We start from the raw sequence: 20393 nt of genomic DNA on the forward strand, positions 1-20393 counted from the left end.
TTAGTTTTATTTATATTGTTTACTATTATAGTATAATTATATTTATAACAAATACACATGTACATATATGTATAAATATATGTACGCATACATACATATATGTGTATATATTTTTTTATTGGGGAGAATAGGGCCAAAAATTTGAAAGGCACTGCTTACTGACCTAGTCTCTAATGGACAGCAAGGAATGTTCATGTGCATGCTAAATACATGACAAGTATAGATGGTGTGGCTATGGGAGGGGCTCTAGGCGTGGACTCAGAGCCGGGAGAAGAGCCCAGAGGCTCCCTCTTTGTTTCTTTGCTCAAAATGATGAACACCAGTGGGTTCCTAGGAATATTATGTTTTTATACATGGATTAGAAAGTAGTAGTTCAAATTAAACCTTTAAATATTCTTTGTCATGAGACTTTTGTTCCCTTTTTGAGGATCCTAATTGTGAACACCCAAAATAAATAGGAATGGGGATTTATGGTCAGCTGGACCTTTAAAAGTCCTCAGTGTACACAACATTCAAATGCATTTTGTGCAGTGAACTCACTGCTACTGACAGAAGGGTGGCCAAGGGCATGGCTGCTCTGCTGAGACTTGGGCAGCAGAGTCATTTACTATTCAATGTCGCCTGTGCTTAGCGAAGCACTCTGTTTAGTAAGCCAGCAGTCCAGCAGCCTGGGCAGCCCTCTTTTATTCAGTGGGTTTTTCTGTACTTTCAGGAATAAAGCTACAGTTATTTTTAAATATAGCATTCTGGGGTATTGTGACACTTAAGCTTGTTTTGTTTACTTTTTCAACTGTGGTGTGTGTGTGTGTGTGTGTGTGTGTGTGTGTGTGTGTGTGTGTGTACATACGTGTGTACACCCACACATACATGAGTGCAGGAACCAGAAGAATCAGATTCCCTGGAGCTGGAGTTATAGGTGGTTGTGAGCTGCCCAATACACTGTGCTGGGAACACAACTTGGATTCTCTCCAAGTGCCCTTCTTCTGTAAGCCATCTCTCTAGCTCCTACTATGACATCCTTATACTAGGCACAGGTATTAAATAAAGTCTAAAAGTTTCTACCCTTCACCTTTCAGTACTGAAATGACAAGCAGTAAAGTCTTGAAAATAAAATGGACATAGACATGGTGATTCAAGACTAACCCATCACTTGGGAGATAGAAGCAGGGAGGGGTAGAGATTCAAGGTCACCTACTGCTGTACAGCCACTTGTAAGCTGCTTGGGCTACAGGAGACCCTGGCTAAAACAAAAATCACTATTCTCTTGCTCTTAGTCTCCTCAGGTCACGGTGAAATCTATACTAATAAGGCTGGCAAACAAAAGCCCCAAGGATCTGGTCTCACTTTGCTGTCCCAGATTTTCTTCTACTCACCTCATCCTACTTTCTGCTACACTAAGTACATTGTTTCCCTGACACTGCCAAGGCTCTTCTACAGGCTGCCTTTAGAGCACAGGGTGTTTGTCTTTATCTGATCTGACTCCCAGCCACACTTAGTGAACAAACAGTTAAAATCCAACACTGGCAAAGCCTGCTCCTAGTGTCTGGGCAGACAGTTGCTGACATCTCGGAAGCAGCTTATTGTCTTAGACTGCATCTGCTTGTCTGCTAGCACAGGCTCCTTATCCAAAACTCCTGCCACAGTCTGTCCCAGGGCATGCATGTGAGTACAACAGCAATTGCCTCTCTTAGCTAGCCTCAATTACTTGCACCTTTCCTGACACAGCAGGAGCCCTACCGTGTGTTTGAAGAAATGTACAGTCAAAAGGAAAGGAAGGCCTGCGAGTGAACAGTTAATGTGGAAAGCTCAGTGGAGTAACAACTGACACAGATGATAAGTAGCAGAGCAGGTGTATCTCAATGTTTCTACTGAGTGCGATTTTCCCAAGTTCTGCCATGCAGCTAACTGCAAGACAGGCTGACACACAGACTTTCAGGTCTTAAGTCTGTCTGCATTAAGAACTACTTGAAATCTTGTCTTGCAGATTTACAGGAAAATCCAAAAGCTACAAGTTTACACAGCATTAAGGCAGTAGAGAAAATACTCTGGTACTACGTCCTCCAAGTAGTGTGCTTGCCAAGTGGCTGTGGCAAACAAGCTTCTTGTCACTGTCTAGGGTCTTTCGTGTCCCCTTAAATGTCAGACTTAGGAGAAATAATGTCTTCTAGATGAATCTGCAAATTCCTCCATTCAAAAAAAGAGAAGTATTTTAGCAAGCAGTACAAAGAGTCCTTGCCTCAGGCTTTAAAGCCTGAGCTCAAGACTCTTTGCCAAAACCAACATGTGAAATAAAAGGAACCCTTATGTGTATATAAAAGGACACTCAATTGACTTCTCTGCCTGCTGAATTTTAGACCTGCCTTATACTCTACTTACTACACAGTACTTTTTTCAAAGGCACATTTCAAGACATACGCTAACAATCTGTGATATTAAACCTTATAAATGTTAGGGGGAAGCCTATAGTGGCAAACCACACGTAAACCAATATAATCTAGACTTCTTCTGGATAGGTGCCCATAAAATGATCTGACCAACTTTTCCTGTTTGCCCAGAGATTCTTCAAGCTGCCTATGTATATCCCATTCTGGATTACTGCCTTTGGGGGCTGAGGAAAGGACATGTTACCACTTGTCATTTCACTGTGAGGTTTGTCTTCCTGGTTGCTGCTGTTATCCACATTTCATATGCAGATAACCATCAGGCCATAGTTGAAGGTCAGCCAACTGGTTATAAACAGTGGCAGGAGAGGTGCATTAGAGCACCTCTGTGGTAAGCTTTGAGCTCTTTTCCTTTTCCTACAAAATGACAAAGGAGCAGACCCATAGACTTCTCACTGAGGCAGTAACATTTGGATTAAGAGGATGGGAACCTCAGAGATGACACATGTTCCAAACCACTATTCACATGGTTTTTGACTTTGGGCCAAGTGCCAATGGATGGCTTATCACACAGCCCAGTGCTAGCTCCTAGGAACTATCGTGAACCGAGCGGATGTCAGCAGTCACCTCTGACGACCTCGAGGTCATCAACAAACCAACTTACACTATGTGGCAGGGCTCGTTCCTGTCTTTTAAACAGCACCCGGCTTCCCACTTCTTTTTGGTAGGAAATGCAGTTTTTATATATTTTGATCCAGCATGTGTACTTTTAACTCCACACCAAGGTGCATCTAGAGTCATGGGAAAGGGAGAAAAGTGTTAAGGAAGGGATTTACTTTTCTAAAACTTTTCATGAACTGGTATATAACCTAAAATTACAAAAATGAATGCAACAGAAAACAGTTCTGAGGAAAGCTTAAAATCCCAACCTATACTTTAAAGACTGATTTGTATCTACTTCCTTACTAATGTGGCTAGTATATGACATGCTTTGGGGGAAAAAGAAATGTTGAAGAAGTATCACTGACACACTTCAATGTTTAAGCCTGCTCTGTGCTCTACTGCCCGTGAGAGCACTGCTGACTCATGCGTGGTCGTGAGTACCAGCCTTTCCCCAGGCCAGCGCACTGCCACCATCTCCCTGCCATTTCTCCACAACAGCTTGCACATTAGATAGGCTCTCTACAGCCGCTTTTGTGACTGCCTAAGGAGATCAAGTTAGTGTCCCTAGAGTGGCTCAGTAGAGAGACTTAAAGCTGCAATCCTTTGAGTTACAGGGGATAGGTCCAAGTACTAGATTTTAAACTTATTTTAAGAGATAACATTCTAAAATCCTATACTATTTCAATTGCTGCTGTTTGTTTTTAGAGGCTATAGAATTAAACCACTATAAAAGAGTATCTCAGAGCCCTCATTAAACTGCTTAAGGGACTCATTTCGCTAAATTTTCATAAGTACAGATTCTAGTGCACAGATTCTGCCCTCTTTTATAAGTTTTGAGGTTTGGCCAAACTGAAAATAAAAATAATCTGTAATTACTTTTCCATAAATAATAACCTCTGAAAATCTGATTCAATATGGAACTTGAATTTCTGGAAACTTCTACTTACCTGTCTCAATCATTAGTTTTTCACTGGGTATTGACTTCAGAACTTCCAAATTAGCTTCAGTTTTCAGAGAGCTTGAAGACAGTATTTTAAAATGATATTTAGTGAATATATCCTTACCCTTTACAGAACCCATATTATGGTCAACTTCAAATCAACCTCTACTTTTGTCCCTTCTGTAACATTTAAAAAATATTATTTTTACTTCTGTGTGTATGCATGCACATTGTATATGAATGTTGTGTGAATAGGTACTCCAGTGGCTAGTAGATCTAGGTCCTTTGAAAGGGCAACAGGTGGACTTAACCACTGAGCCACCTGCCCAGCTCCCAGATACTACTTTAATGTAAAGGTTGATGTAACAATGGAGTTAGAATGTGGCATATTGAATATACATTGCTCTTAGGAGATTGTTTTTCATACTTATCAGTTGACATTTTAATAAACTTTATTGGCATAAGTAAGATTTTAAGTTACAAAAGAGATATTTGTGTAACTTAGAATGATCTGTTAACTTTCACTTTTTAAACTTATTTTCAGCCACTGTAACAGACCACTCCTGCTTCTACGGCCTCACTGTCCTGTAAGAACAGACTTCCATATTTGCACCCTCACTGCCCACGGTCAGACTCTAGTTCTTGAAGGGCCTTGGCCTCAGGCCCTGCTTTGAGATAACGAGATGGCATGGCCATAAGCAGTGAACCTTTTGTGGTTAGAACCGGATGATGCCATTTCTGTGAGCATCACTGACAGTTATCTTTTCAGCTAGGTGTCCAGAAAGAAAGCATGGCCAGACCCAGCTCGCCCAAGACACTAGTGGGAATGTAAATGCTTTAGATTGCCAGCAAGTTTTACAATGAATCAGTATTCAAAGTAATGAGAAGTACTGTCCTTGTATTAAAAAAATAAATCACAAATTCACTGTAAAGACATTTTAGAACAATTTTAGGCCTGTGGCTAAACTGAAAGAAAGCAGAAATCACACCCACCCACTCCCACCCCCCATGTAAGCACAGCCCCCCACACACTAAAGCCAACACAGTGTTTACATGTGTTAGAATTGATAAACCCACCCTGACACATCACCACCTCTGAAGCCCATGTTGTAATGCTGGGACCCCTGACTCATCCTCTGTGGGACTGCAAATTTCTTACAAAGTAGTTTCACTGCTTCCCGATACACTGAATACACTGTGATGAATACACTGTGTGCTGTGTATTCATCCCTACTTTCTTGGTCCTGCAACACTGATGTTTTTACTGTCCCTTGATAATCACTGCACCCAACAACATTTTTCAGTGAAACTAGTAGCTGCCTGTTACCCTACTCATTGTTATAAAGCAAAACATGAAAGGAGAAATGGCTAATAACTTAATTGCTAAGTGACGTAAATGTTAAAGGCCCATAAAGAAACTCTCAGATTCACCCAAGAAATATCCCATAAGAAGGTAACTAGAATGCAGTTAGGACAGGGAAGGGTGAAAGCACAAGGGAGGGAATGAGGGACACCCAGCCCAGCAGGAAGGTGGAATTAAAGATGTAGACTGAATTGACAGTCCCCCTTTCATCTCACTCTACTCCAGAACACTCCATGTACATTTACAAATCTCTCACCTACCTTCCTAGCAAAGATCACAAGATATCCTTCTAGAAAAAGATAACCCCAAAAAGGTCTCTACAAGAGCTTCTGTGAGACTCCACTGTGGAAAAGTCCAGCTGTGATCTAACCTGCCAGTTGACTGACTCACCTAGAGCTTCCAAAAAGTTATTTGTGATGCGATTTATATAGTCCAGGCTGTCCTCAAACTTGCCTTGTGAGGCTAGCCTTTTAAATTCTTACTTCAGCTTCAGTGGCATGTACCACTATGTCCAGCTATAAGAACTTCCTGGCATTTAAAGAAAGTCACCATCAAGAGGCCAACCACGTGAGGGAGACAGAACCACAATAAAAGCAACTGAACAGTTAGAAACAGTTAGAAATCTGACTTCCAGCTATGATGTCTTCAGACAGAAGGCCCTCACTCCATCTGCTAGGACTATGCTAGAGGAGAGATCTTCAGAACTAGAAATGAAGGCTGGAATATATTTCATCTTAAAAAGTTGGAAATAAAGTAAATTTTAGAAGGTGACAAAGTAGAAATGGAAATTATAGAAAAGATAATATCAGCTATCTGAGTTATCCCCCCTCCAAAAAAAGAAAAAATAAAAGGAGAGAAAAAAAGCTATTCCCAGGAGTGATTAAGAAAGAAAAGAAATGAAAAGAAAGAAAGGAAAGAAAAGAGGCTCCAGCTGTTTGGGGACAGTACCAGAGTAGCAGGATGAGTGACCAAAAAACACGACATAGTCTCCAATATCAAAAAGACATCTGAAATCTCATATCAACTAATGTAAACCCTACATAGGTAAAGCAGGACTGGGGCTGAGTGGCAATCAGATGTCACCAGCATTGGAGCCCACCTCTGAAGAATCAGAAACGGGTTCCCCTTTCTTTCATTAACTATCCAAGCACACTTCTACGAATAAAATAAATCCATTTCCAAATATGTAAAAATCTTTATAAAAAAAAGTTACTTCTCATGAACATTGTCTCAGGAAGCAGAGAGTTCAGTAAACCAAGCCTGACAATATGGTAGCTAACATCTGTAATCCCAGCACTGGTGGCTGAGGCAGCCGGATAGTCAGGGTCATCACCATCTACACCAGAGTTTATCTCAGAACAAACCAAAACGATAAAACCCACACCAGAATGCATGAGAACTGGAGAAACAAAACTATGGGGCTCTATCCCAGATGAGACAGGAGTCCAGACAGAAGGGCCTGGAACTAACACAGTAAATGGGCTTCCTCAGAGAAAACCAAGTAAGGCATTTGCATGGAGCCATAGGAAGGACAGCGACTCACTGTAGCCTAGGCCACCCTACAATTCATGATCCTCCTGCTTCAGCCTCCCCAGTGTTGAGATTACAGGCTTAAGCCACTGCGCCTGGCTGTGCTTCAAGTTTTGAGGACAAGGAAATATATGAGGCTAATTACTCCAAAAGTCAAAGTGTGGCAGATGAGCACAGCTCACTACATGGGCAGCAGAGAAACAAACAGTGACAACATCACCAAACCCAGATTCCTGACATCACAATGGAAGGAAGACAGGGAACAGTATGGTGTGTGTCTTAAGGACACAGACAAAGGCGGGCATCAGAGTTTAGAATATATAAATGTTACACGGATGTATAGCAGCAGATACCTAAGCACTTGTCTCTGCAAAATCTGGGAGGCATGCTGGGGGAGGGAGCAACAGCTGCTTCTCTCAGGATGTGTATATTGTTTGACAATCGGTGTATAAACTTAACCATTAGAATAATCGTGGGGTATAGCTATACGAATATGCAATGTCAATATTGTGTTCCCCGAAGAACAGTATATGGTCACCAGTGATCTCTGTAAGGGCAGCACTGCAGAGGGAAACTTATCTTCACTGACTTCCTAAGAAAACAACTATAGAAAACGCTAACATATCTGACAGAAAGCAAGACCAGGACCTTGCTGTACTGGCTGACCTGTGAGGAGGTCTGAGGTTTAGTGTGGAGTTACAGAGGAAAGGTCACTGAGCAATGAGCCAGAGGACAGGTTCTCACACTCGGGGTAACCTTACACCTGTTTCCTAACGTCTGTGGCCTAAGAAATACACATGACTGCCACAGGATACTCCTTTCCGTGGCCAGCATGTGTGCGGCATCACATACAAAGCTGTGACTATGTCTCTGGAAAAGCACGAGATAACCCGAGTACAAGCTGGACAGCTGAAGACCTGCCGACCGCAACACAAGTCGGTTAAGGCAGCAAAATAACGTGTAAGGACTGAAAACAATCTACTGTTCAATTTCTTCATAAGTAGTTACTAAAATTCCCAAAGATCAAACATACAGACTGTAATAAGAATAAACTCTCAACAAGACAACTTAAAGACTCTGATAATATAAAAATTAAGGAAAACCAAAACAGTGTGAGAACGTACCAACCATTAAATCCTATATAAAGGTCCAAGTCAATCAAAGCAGCCGCTGCTTCCTTCGTACCATCAAATGAATGCACCTAGGGATGTACATATACCATTTTATTAAAATATTAAAACATGCAATAGCAGTGCTCTACTTTCCAGGCAAAACCATACAGGGTGTGTGTGGTGGTGGTGGCGGGGGGGCGGGGTTCACAGGTCTTTTTAATATGGTAGTACCTACCATGCTTTTCTTTCAAACCAGACTTGATAATCACAATCTGTTATTATTTCTGGTGACACAAGCAAGGAGTTGGCTGCCTAAGGTTTCTCTGCAGCTGGGGTTGTAACTCCAGCTCCAGAGGATCTGATGCATGCTTCTGGCCTCAATGAGTCTTTCTGTGTACATGCATGCGTGTGTGTGTGTGTGTGTGTGAGAGAGAGAGAGAGACAGAGAGAGAGAGAGAGAGAGAGAGAGAGGAGAGAGAAGGGAGAGAGAGAAAGCGTAAGACAGAGACAGATGGAGAAAGAGGGAGACGGACAGTGGGCGGGGGAATGTGTGTACATGAAACACAAATAAGAAAGTAAAAGAAAAGGCCATCATTCCATTATCCACATCAGTAAACAGGCAACAAAGACTGAGACCTTTTTCCCTGCTTTAGGCGTATGTGTGTAATCAAGACCCATAACTAACAGTAGGGCTCCTTTAGTAATGAAGTCATATCGCCAATGTCCATGGATAACTATGTTATACAGCTGCCAACACGATTTGTAACATCAAACGGATGAAAGCCTTGAAAATTACATGGGGGTCAGCAAGGTGACTCACCAGGTAAAGGTGCTGAGCCCTCAACATGTCCAGTGCACAACAACGACGAAAAATTCCTTCACTAATATAAAGATAATTTAAACTGTGATCTCTTATAAACCAGTTCAGAGAACTATTTATTATGACTTTAGTTAGCAATTTGTTTTATTAAAGCCAAATATTTTGGTTGCCTTTGCTGTTCCTGGTATTAACTTTTTGAAATTATTGACTCATCCAAGTAAGTCTTACTTAGAAATAAGGGTGAGTGGGTGGTGGAGTCTAGAATGACAATGCATGCCGTCAGTAATGCCCAGGACAATAACTAGAGCCTTTCTCAACTCCTAAGCATAGCTGCCAACAGGAAGATTACAGAGTCAGTAAACTACAGAGATGTGCAAAGTAACATGAACATGACAGCAAGGCAGAGCACCCACATCACTAGTGGGCTGCAGTGCCACACAGAGCTAAGCCCCAAAAACAGACGGTGACAGTCAGCAGCATGACTGACTGGGTCAGTCCTGATGACCAACCCCTGCAAGTTATTCTCTGACCTCCACACAAACACATGGCACATATGTGTACACACACACACACACACACCACACACACATTAAATATAATAAAAATCACATGTGTGTTCCTCAAAATTCCAAAAAGAAACATGTAAAAGTATCCAAGTAAAGCAACGTATTACTGTAAAAATTTAGGGTTAGGTCAACTTTCAACTTTCTACTGGCCCATGGAACTGTGACTAAAATACCTAAATAACAATTTTTATCCCCAAAGATGGTCATTGAACCTCTCCTGAATTGTATATGAAATTTTGTATACGTGAGCATTTTTTTAAGCACAGATTATCTACTTGAGCCCATGACCTGACTGACTAGAAACCACTACCACAGCAATCAGAGTGCAGTGACAGTAGAGAGATCAAAAGAATGACTACCAGCTAGCAAATTAGGAAAGGAAACCTGAAAGAAACAATGGGATGTTTTAAGACACTGTAAAGGTTGGCTTATGTTTCCCTTAAAATTTAAGAAGAGCACCAAAAAGGACAGTGCTGGGAAAGCAAAGACAGTTACAGAGTACAATTCACATTTGTTTCTAAGCAGAATCTGGTACTCACTCATACTTTAAGCAAAAGAAATGTAATTCAGAGTATTTGTATACCATCTGGCCCATAAATCTTATAGCAAATTTGTATGTCTTTCAACCAAGAGCCTCAATCACTTTACTTCTGCTATCTGAATTAGCTGAAGCCAACCTTAATAACAAAGACATTCTTATATATCCCATATTTAAACAAGTATTGTACACTTACCACTCCACCCACACACCGATCTCTATTTCTTCTCATAATATCTGTGAATTAAACGGAAAATTCAGGCAAGTGGCCTAATTGCCTCACAGTTTTTAAATTGTAATGATATTTCATTTTTAACTCACCCAAAAACTCAGTATGTGAATTTCGACAATGAAGAAACATTGGTAATTTTGTTTGTTCTGACAATTCAAATTGTTTTTCAAAATATCTGCAAAGCAAAAAAAATTACCACACCAAAATTTTTATTTTAGCATGAGACATGTATCAAATAATTTTTGACTAAAGGAATTTTATTATATGGAAATGGCAATATGAAAGTAGTGAATTCAGATATTAAAAACATCAGATTCTTTCCTGCCACTAAGGATGCTTCACACCAGAATTACAAACTTACTTTCACAATGCCTTTATTAACTTATATTTGAGTTTTTAAATCACCTTTTCCAATTCTGTTGGGCTGGAATAAACTAAAGTAATTTTGTTTAGTTGAAGTGAGGTTAGAGAACAGAAAGCCTTGAGAGAAAAGACTAAGAATTACTAGTAGTGGCTAGGGACAGGGCCGGAGTGCAGAGTCCTTGCCCAGCATGCACAAAGCCCTGGGCTGAATCTCCAGCACTACATAAACACAAGGGTGATAGATCAGGACTGTAATTTCAGCAACCGTGAGGTGGAGACAGCCATTAGAAGTTTAAGGTGATCTTCAACTACCTAGTTAGCTTGAGGCCAACCTGGGCCACATGAAACCTGTTTCCAAAAAACCCCAAAACACAAGAAGTACTAGCCACCTATTCCACAGCCACTAATGTAGTACATATGCCAACATCCAGTGTGCCATATCACTGAGTAAATATCACCATGGACAACTCCATGGCCCAGCCGCATGACCAAGTCACAGTTTTACAGTTCCATAAGAATAGCCAAAGATCTAAGTCACTAAAATTAACAGAAGCATGCTGGGCAGTGGTGGCATATGCCTTTAATCCCAACACTCAGGAGGCAGAGGCAGGCGGGTGTCTTGAGTTCAAGGCCTGCCTGGTCTACAGTGTGAGGGCCAGGACAGCCAGGGATACAGAGAGAAACCCTGTGTTAAAAAGCCGAGAACAAAATAAGTAACAGAAGGACATATAATGTGCCCTGAGAATTTTATGTAATTCAAGAAAAGAAAGATCCCTAAATTCAAGCTAGACATCAAGAGGCCATGGGGGTGGGGAAAGGTGGCAGGAGAGTATGGAGAGTAGCTAAGAGCAATGGCTGCATTTCCAGAAGTCACAAGTTCACTTTCCAGCACCCACAGATGCCTCACAACCACGTGTAACTCCAGTTCTAGGGAATCTAATGGCCTCTTCTGGTCTTTGCTGGTACTCCACATGTGTGACAGAGAGATGTAGGCAGAACACTTACATAAAAACAGACAGATATTTAAGAAGTCATGTGGGGGCTGGCAAAGTGGCTCAGCAGGAAGGGAGGGCACCTGCTGCATGGTGAACCCAAGTTCACCCCCAGAACCCACATGGAAGAAGGGGAACTCCATGTAGGAAGTTGCCCTCAGAAACCACTTGCACAGCATGGCTGCAGGCTCCCTCACAAAAAGAGGAAAGAAAGAACCATTCCATGTGGCAAAGCAAATTGAAACACTGTAACAGTACAAACCGAGGATAAGGGGTATATAACATCAAATAACTGGCATCTTTCAAAGGAAAACAAACAAAACCGACCACCAAATAACATGTAACAGAGCAGAACTGACAACTGTCAAAACTTTCATCTGCGCATTTTATCAACGCTCCGATTTCCTCCAGTTGAATCACTGCTTTCTGAGAGCTTGGGTCAACACTAAGGACAGACTGAAAAGGTCAGTGTCAGAGCAGCTGTTACCAGTGAGGGCTGAGGCTCCAAAACAGTGAGTGACACAGAAGCAGTGAGCGTCTCCCAGCTGGCTGACAGCCGGGCCAGCCTCATCCTTGCCCAGGCTACCCTAAATATCCCAGGGATCATTCTGAAATCTTGTCTGATATCTGCTTTTTAAAAAAGACCTACACAGTATCAATATTTTAAAGCCCCACGAAAAATGCCCAGAGCAAATTCCTCCTACATAAGAAAAAAGAACTCCGATATACAAAAGGAAGAAGTGTAATGGGACAGCGAAGTTAGACATACTGCTAGGACTCAAGACAAACTTTCCATAACCAAGCTAGTCAGGCCTTTTCCTCGTTTCCATTCTTGTTCAGGGATGGAGAACTGGCTCAGTGGTTAAAGAGTACTTGCAAAGGAGCAGTATTTATTCAGTTCCCAGCACCCACATGGCGGCTCACAACTGTCTGTAACTGCGGCTACAGGGACTCTGACACCATCTTCTAACTCCCCTATACGAATGCACAGACACAGTGATAAAATTTTTTAAGCATTTCTCAAAGGCCACAGCTAGTATTTCCTTTCGAAGCTCTAATTATTGAGTACTCAGTCTGTCTGGACATGCCACTATGGGTTTTACCCATCATAGACTGGAGAGCTGTGCATGTAGACAGGCAGGGAATAGCAAGACTAAGTCACACTGCAGGCCAGGCCCGCTCACTGGGGACAGTTCACTTTAACCCCATTATAGGTGTATCCACTTACCATTTCTCACATTCAATAACTATTGTACACTGAAAAGGGGGGAAATGTGTTTTATAAAACCAACAAATCATACAGTAGGGTAATGTTTCAAAAATGCTACAAAAATGTAGATTGAAGCCAGGTGTGGTAATGCATATCTTTAATCCCAGCACTTAGGAGGCAGAGGCAAAGGCAGAGGCAGAGGCAGGAGGATTTCAGTGAATTCATGTAGTGAGTTCCAGGACAACCTGGGGTATAAGGAGATAGTGTCTCAAAAAGCCAAAACCAAAAACAACAACAAAAAATTGGAAAAAAGAAAGCACAGATCAGGGGCTGGGAGGGGGCTCACCATGCACTCACGAGCACCTGAGTTTGATATCCAGCAACCATGTAAAAGAGAGCCCTAGGTCCTAGGGAGGGACCCTGTCTCAACAATATGATGGAGTGCTCCTGTGGAACGACACCCAGGATTGACATCTGGTCTCCATACGCACACACATGCATGTGTGCACACACATATGCACACAAAGAACTAACCAAGATCTACATTCTTCCAACAATAAGTTCAATAGCAAATATTAAATTACAGCCCTTTTATCCATATAGGAAACAGAGAGAGAGAGAGAGAGAGACTTCTTCCTTATTAAACCTTTACTAGATGCCAGAGGAACTGCACAAGCAGATCCACTGTGTTCCTTTGACACACTGGAAGACACTAATCTGCTGCCTATCTTCAGTACACTCAGGTAAATAAACTGAAATTGATGGACACAGAAAAGGTTAGTCTATGCCAGGGGAAGGCCAAGTGGGACAGGAGGTCCCTGGGTATCTGTCTCTTTGACAACAATCCAGATAAGATTATTACTACTTTAGACAATTTAAAATCTAGTTAAAAACTGCCAACTGATGTATCTTATCAATGTTTTCACTATAGTTTGTCCTTGAGTATCCTCTTTTGAGGAGACCTACGTTATGCTGTCATCTCAGAAAGGCTTCCTAGACTGCCTGTAGATGGCTCTCCTTCTATCCCCCAACCATACACTTACAAATTTTTAATGGTGGTTGTAGGAATTGAACACAAGTCCTCAAGTGTACACACCTTCTTAATAGCACTTACTAGCCTAGTACACTTAGGGACTGTGTTGTCAATAAAGGCCAACGACCCAGGCCTATCTTTTACCACACTGAGGAGGCACTCGGCAATCACGTACAGGACAGACTGGGGACATCTGATGCGTGTTACAGCATAATCTATACCCTGCTGTACATCCTGAGTTCTAACACTGACTGATAATGGAAGTTCTATCCAGAGCATTAGACAGAACTTATACTATCAGTCCTTTCATGGAACCAAAATGAGTCTGCAATATGCGGGCTGCATCTGAGAATCACGTCTAACTTATTCTAAGAAAGCCACACAGGGAAGACAATCGTGTGGAGCTCTGCAACAGCGCCTGTCATGAGCTGAGGCTTGCCCATCTGTGGCCCAGGAGGCTCACCCTAGTCCAGGCAGACACAGCAGAGGAAGGATGGCGTGAGAAGCCGGAGACAATGGGCTTCTGTCCAGTGCAAATCTGTGCACTTTCTAGGTTAGCTGAACTGATTACTTGGTGTTCAAGAGACAGAGTCATAACATCGCTAACATTCCTGGCAGGTATGATGTGGAAAGTCCCTTAGGTGGCATCGGATGTCACAGATGCCATCACCCCATCCCCCACCCCCATTACAAAGTTTATTTAGAGATAATTTGATTGGGATTCTTATGTAGTTTCCACCACCACCAAAACGTGTGTATAATATACAATGTGTCCTTTGTTTCTCCATTCCGATCCCATCCAATGGCTCCTCAGTTGGGGATAGTTATTATATGCAAACATGTATGGACTGTGTTTCACTTAACTTTTGATATACGCCAGGGAAAACATACACACCTTGGTATCTAACCCCACATGTCCAATCGATGTTATTTGGAAAAAATAAAAATCATTCTTAGGAGTTTACAACCATTTTCAAAGTCAACAAATTTCCTTACTTGAGTTGAGTATCTTTGGGACAAAACTGAAGTCGGTCAAAATCTTTAAAAGATAAAGAATAATAATCACTCAGGATTTGAATATAACAAGTAGATATTTTCAAGCTAATATTAAGTGGTGAGGTTGGCACTCACCAAGTCCACACTCCCCTATTGCTACAACTTTTCCTTTGTTGTTTTCAGCAAGGTGCAGCAATCCTGCTAAGTACTGGTCAGGGCTGTCCTTCTCAAACTCATCACATCTCGTGGGATGACACCCCACTGTACTGAAAAACATGTCTAGCAGAAAAACACATCTTAGGTTATTTTCAGGATTTTTTTCATCCATGTTAACATTTAACACAAAAACGAGTGAATGAATTAATTTTAATTGAAGCCACAAACAATTCAAACGTCCAGAATCATGTGCATCATTCAAACGTTTTTAAAATGTTAAAAGTGGGAGATGCATATAAAAACTGACTTTGTATATTAATTAGTCAACTCTTTCCACAGCTAGTCATTTAACACACGTCTTAGGATAGAAGTGAAGTAATTTCTCTCTATTGTTTTAAAGACAGGATTTCTCTGTGTAACAGAGGCCTTGCGGTTCTGGACTCTCTAGACCAGTCTGCCCTTGAACTCATAGAGATCTGCCTGCCTCTGCCTCTGATCTGCCTGCCTCTGCCTCTGTACCACTACACCCAGCTGTGAAACGATTTCTTAAAATAACCTAATTTTATCTTTTATATGCACTGTTTACGTGACAGTACAATTCATATATTGAGTATACCAGCCACAATGTGCCTCCACATTGACAGTAGAGGTTGACAGTAGAGACCGGATAGGTGCTGACTGCTCTTGCAGACGATGAGAGTCTGATTCCTGTACCAGACAGCTCACAGCTGCCTGTAACTGCAGCTTCACGGGAGTCTGACATCTCTGGCCTCCGTGGGCACTTGCACTCACGTGTACAACCTATTCACACACACACACACACACACACACACGCACACAAAGCATACCATAAAAATAATTTTTAAAAATTTGAAAAGGTTAATAGTAGGAATGGCTTAAAGAGAAGGAAAGGGAATCTCTTTTGCTAATAAAAAAAACCCCTCACATTGGAAGTCAGACTTCAGTATTTTAATAGCGAGGAACACACAGCAGAGCGCTGGGAGAATGGGTCAGTGTCAGAGTGCTTGGCTACTGAAGTTCAACAGGGACTTGCAACTGAGCTCAGGAGGGTAGAGAGCCTTCCACAGGAAGCGGTAGACAGCCCTTTAAAGAAGAGGAGGAGGAAGGACAATGATAAAGACAGGGGAGGGTTTCCAAACCACAGCCGTTAGAGGTTACAAAGTATGAAAGAAAATCTCCCTTTGTACTTCAAAAAGTCCCGGGAAGATGATGGTTTTCATGTTTAACATTGAGAGTCAATGTAGCCTGAAGAGAATGATGCATTTTATAAAGATTGCTATAAAAACAGCTTTTGGTAAGATTTCAGACAAAAAAGAAACACAGCTGTATTTTGAAAAAACTATGTGGATGCCTAATCTCTAGGTGTCTAGCAAGGTATGCATACAAAAAGGCTATATGAATGTCAAATAAACTTTTAGGATTTTAAAAAAGCGTGAAGTGTCTGAGCATAAAGTAAGCAGCCAGAGAGTAGCATATTTTAATTGTGTTAGCGTGTGTTGAGGAGTGTGCGCATGGAGACCTGAAGAGGATGCCACATCCCCTGAGCTGCTCGTTTCAGATGCTGGTAACTGAACTGGATCCTCTGCAGGAGCAGCAGGTGAGTGCTCTTACTGCTTGGCTCTCTAGCCCGGTAATAACATATTACATTGTTACCTCAACTCATGGGGCCTCACACAAAGTCTGATTCACAAAATAAATGTTCCATAACAATGATTCTTCTCAATTTAAGTTAAAAGATTTTAAATAAAAACAATTCATATCAAACATTAAAATATGCACATAAAAACTCTACATCAGAACAACTTGAAGATAAATTATGTATGTAGGTAACTTTGCTATTATTTACTGAAGTAATCATGTTAAGTACTATAAGACTTTATTGAACATCTGATATACCAAAGAGTACTCTAATCTTTGTCATCTTAAAAGCATGTTCCACTGAAATCAATCTATTTTCCTGTATGTCTATGTCAGGAGTCACTGTATTTGTACCTGAAGCAGTTCTGAGAAAGACTTCTTCCTAATTAAGCAATTCACATTTGTTTTGGTAAAAGGAATAAGAGGGTACCATTTGTTTGTGCCAACCGCAGTGCATCTTTACTGTCTTGTAGACTTCCACCTGTGATCATAAACTGGAATGGCAAAAAGTAAAAGAAGTGACTTCCAGGGACCAAACACCTTCCCTCCAGGTCACCGCAAGGTGTTCTTCCCCCTCCCCCGCTCCTTTATGGTCATGACGAAGATCATCTCTACAGAGTGCTACCTGATTTCTGCCCATGTATACCCTCCCACAGGAGTCCTGTGTTAAAAGTAGCATGCATTTACATGTTTGTCTCTATTAGTGACAAATTCTAAGTCTCTTGAGGATACAATTGTTCTGTTATAGAAGACAAAATAGCTGAGGACCTCCTAGTTAAAATTCTGTTCACTGAACTCAGTGACCATGTAAATGCGTAACTGAACAGTGTTGATTAATTCAACAGGTCCAAGTATGGGTTGGGAACTCTAGGAGGTCAAACCTCCTCTGTAAGAACAGCAATGGCTTTTCATCTCCCCCACTTCCACCCAATCTCATGTACGGGGCGTCACCCACACTATCTGATGTACAGGTCACAACAGAGTGACCCAGAAACAGACAAGCAAATGCAGCAGTCTTCTGTCACTCAGACACTTGGCAGAATGTAACAGAATCCCCTTGCTGCTAAGGTTTATTTGGAAACCGGTTATTTTTCATTAAAATATTCTGTTTGGGTTATAGTTTACCATACTCTGAAATGAGTTGATATGTAAAATATTTCTGCTTTAATTGCTAAAATAGCATATATAATGCATACAACCCACAAAAAAGCTTTTTAGAGGGTTTGCCATGATCCTAAAGAAAACAGAGCATCCTAAGATCAAAAACTGATATATTAATGTCATGATGAAGGAATTCATGGCTCTTGGGAAGCCAGCATACTTCAGACAGCCATTAGAGTCACTCCATGGTTAGAAGGCCATCTTTCCTAATCTGTAGATGGAATTAAAGAACCTAGTGTCAAAGGTGACTACCAAGACAGTGCTGCTTAAGGTATAGTTTCTAAAGGGTGGTTTAAGGACACTATTATTATTTTTAAAACATACTTCTAAGTGTCTCTAAGCTATAGTAAAGATATCTCATTGTAGGTACACACCAAAGAGAATGCACACAGAGAAAGGTGGAGTTGTGTGTGAGGAACCGATACTGTCATACAGCAACACAGTGTGACCAGCCACTGAGCGTCTAAACGGAATATACAGGCACAATTAAAACTTCGAATGCCCACAGAATGTGAGATTTAAGAAAATTTTAAGATACCAGGAAAACTCTTCTTTCCTAATCTTGCCTAAGTCCTGGAAACTGTACCAGTTGCCCACATAAAGAACTTCAGTGCTGTAGAACAGGTTCTAACCAAATCTACTTACATTCTCTACCCCTGCTCCTCATAACCTAAGAAAGGAGGGGCGAGGCAAGGCCATGGGCTTCTCTCCCAGCGTGCAGTCTCCTGACCTGGCAGTGGTGACGTCATCACATACATAATGAAGGCCTGCTCAGAGCAGCTTTTTCTTTAACTCTCACAACAATGTTCTTAAACACCTTTAAAACATCCATATTTTTATGGATGAACAAGCTGAGATCTAGAATACCACAAGTTTCAAAGCCATGAAGGAGGAAGCTGAGGCTGGAAGCCAAGTTTGTGATGCCAAAACCATGCTTCTAATTATACAACAAAACTGCTGGTCATGAACTCAGTAAGTCCATGTGAACTCTACCTCTGTCTTAGTATTTCTGTCTATCGTTTGTGTGTGTGTGTGTGTTTGCGCACACTTGCACACACAAATGTGAACTCAATCAGAAATGAGGAAAGTACTCCTGCTGACGTGGGGAAATTCAGGGCCTGATACATCAGTGTTTGCAGGAAAGCCTCGGATACAAGTGACTCATCATGAGGGAGTGAACATAGGATGAAAAGTTCACACACCTTTGGTCCTTCCTCATTACTTTTGACCAATCAATATATAGGGTTAGAGATTGCAGAGTTTATTTAACTAGTGTCACACTTTAGAACCGACATTTAGCTTAGAAGAAATAGCTACAAAGTGAATTGATACTATGCTATAGAATAAAACTTTATTTCTCATATATGTGGCCTCGCCGCCATATGTTCAACTAATTTAAAGAGATACTTACTTGAAGACTTTGACATAAGCTAGTTAATGTTCAATTTCTAATTAGAATTCTAAATACTTGTAAGCATTTTATTACTGTTAAAACTAAGGAGCTTTCTTAGTTATCTAATGGTATACCCACAGCTAACTGTGGTAACACATGCATGTGTTTGATAACTATTTCCAACACATGCCAAGCAAGATTATAACATATTTTGAAGGTTGTCTTTTAAGACTAGCACTGGTTATAGTTTTGTTTTTTCTATCACATTTGTTACATTTCTGATGGCATACCTGAGGACTGTGACAGAATAATTATCTCTATTACACATGGAGAGACACTGAGTGTGTGGCACTGGCTTTCTCTTCTACTGTGTAGCATCTTAACTAACAATATTTTACAAACAAACTCAACAGTAACAAAATGCAGACGCTACCTTTTTAACACCAATCTGGACAGCTCTCCCTATTACATCTTGTAAGTCATCTGTGTAAGAAAAATCACATATTAAGAAAGTGTGGTAAATATAGAGATATTATCTATAGTTATGCATCTACAATTTTTATCTCTCCTAAAGTAAAATTGCACAGAAATAATCATGTACTAAACGCAGTCTAATCAGTGCCAGTTACTTGGAATATAGTGACACTAGAGTCATAAAACCTTAAAAAAATATAAAACAAGAAACTGAATAATTAATAATTGATCTAATTGTACTTTTATTTTATTGAACAAAGAAGGAGAAAATGACAGAAGTCAGGAAGTCCAAATTAAAGATGAACCCAATGACTACAAATCAGTTGATGTGCCTTAAACCCAAAGCTTGTAATTGTGTATGCAAGTGTGTGTTCCCATGAGTGTGTACCCATGTGTGTGTGTCCATGAGTGTGTACCCATGTGTGTGTGCCCATGTGTGTCCATGTGTGTGTGCCCATGTATATGTGTCCATATGTGTGTGTCCATGTGTGTGTCCATATGTGTGTCAGCTACTGATGGTCAGCAAGCCCCCAGGATCTGTGTGTTTCCTTGCCATACACGGGGTTACAGACACAGGCTGCTGCTCTTAGCTTTAACATGTGTGCTGGTGACCCAAACTCAGACTGTCATGCTTTGCACAGCAAGTCCTTTACCTTGAGCCACCTCCCCAACCCAGTTAGGCCCAGAAATATAATGGGCAGCAAAATAAAATATAAAAACTCGATTACTAATTTCATTCTTCAGTTTCAGAATAAACAAAATTCAAAATTATATTCACATATATATTAAAAGTAATATAAAAATAATTGGA

At 41.0% G+C, this 20393-nt stretch overlaps 1 protein-coding gene across 14 annotated transcripts in view; it reads right to left on the reverse strand.

Annotated features, from left to right (window-relative positions):
* Positions 1 to 20393, reverse strand: part of Tatdn1 (TatD DNase domain containing 1) — a 38309-nt gene that overhangs the window by 8924 nt on the left and 8992 nt on the right. For 3 of the 14 annotated variants that reach the window (XM_087559136.1, XM_087559135.1, NM_001400945.1), the window contains exons 3-11: positions 19542 to 19591; positions 16985 to 17048; positions 14875 to 15018; positions 14740 to 14782; positions 10235 to 10320; positions 10110 to 10150; positions 8002 to 8078; positions 3992 to 4062; positions 3046 to 3172 (exon numbers count right to left, since the gene is read on the reverse strand). In XM_087559136.1, coding sequence (XP_087415262.1) covers positions 3046 to 3172; positions 3992 to 4062; positions 8002 to 8078; positions 10110 to 10150; positions 10235 to 10320; positions 14740 to 14782; positions 14875 to 15018; positions 16985 to 17048; positions 19542 to 19591 — 703 coding nt within the window. Of the gene's footprint in view, positions 1 to 3045; positions 3173 to 3991; positions 4063 to 8001; positions 8079 to 10109; positions 10151 to 10234; positions 10321 to 14739; positions 14783 to 14874; positions 15019 to 15841; positions 16000 to 16908; positions 17049 to 18089; positions 18179 to 19541; positions 19592 to 20393 lie in introns of all 14 variants that reach the window. The other 11 variants (XM_087559139.1, NM_001400946.1, XM_087559142.1 and 8 more) reach the window with 10 other exon arrangements.

Source organism: Rattus norvegicus, chromosome 7 (genome assembly GCF_021556685.1).
Source record: "Rattus norvegicus strain SHRSP/BbbUtx chromosome 7, alternate assembly SHRSP_T2T, whole genome shotgun sequence".
Taxonomy (NCBI): Eukaryota; Metazoa; Chordata; class Mammalia; order Rodentia; family Muridae; genus Rattus; species Rattus norvegicus.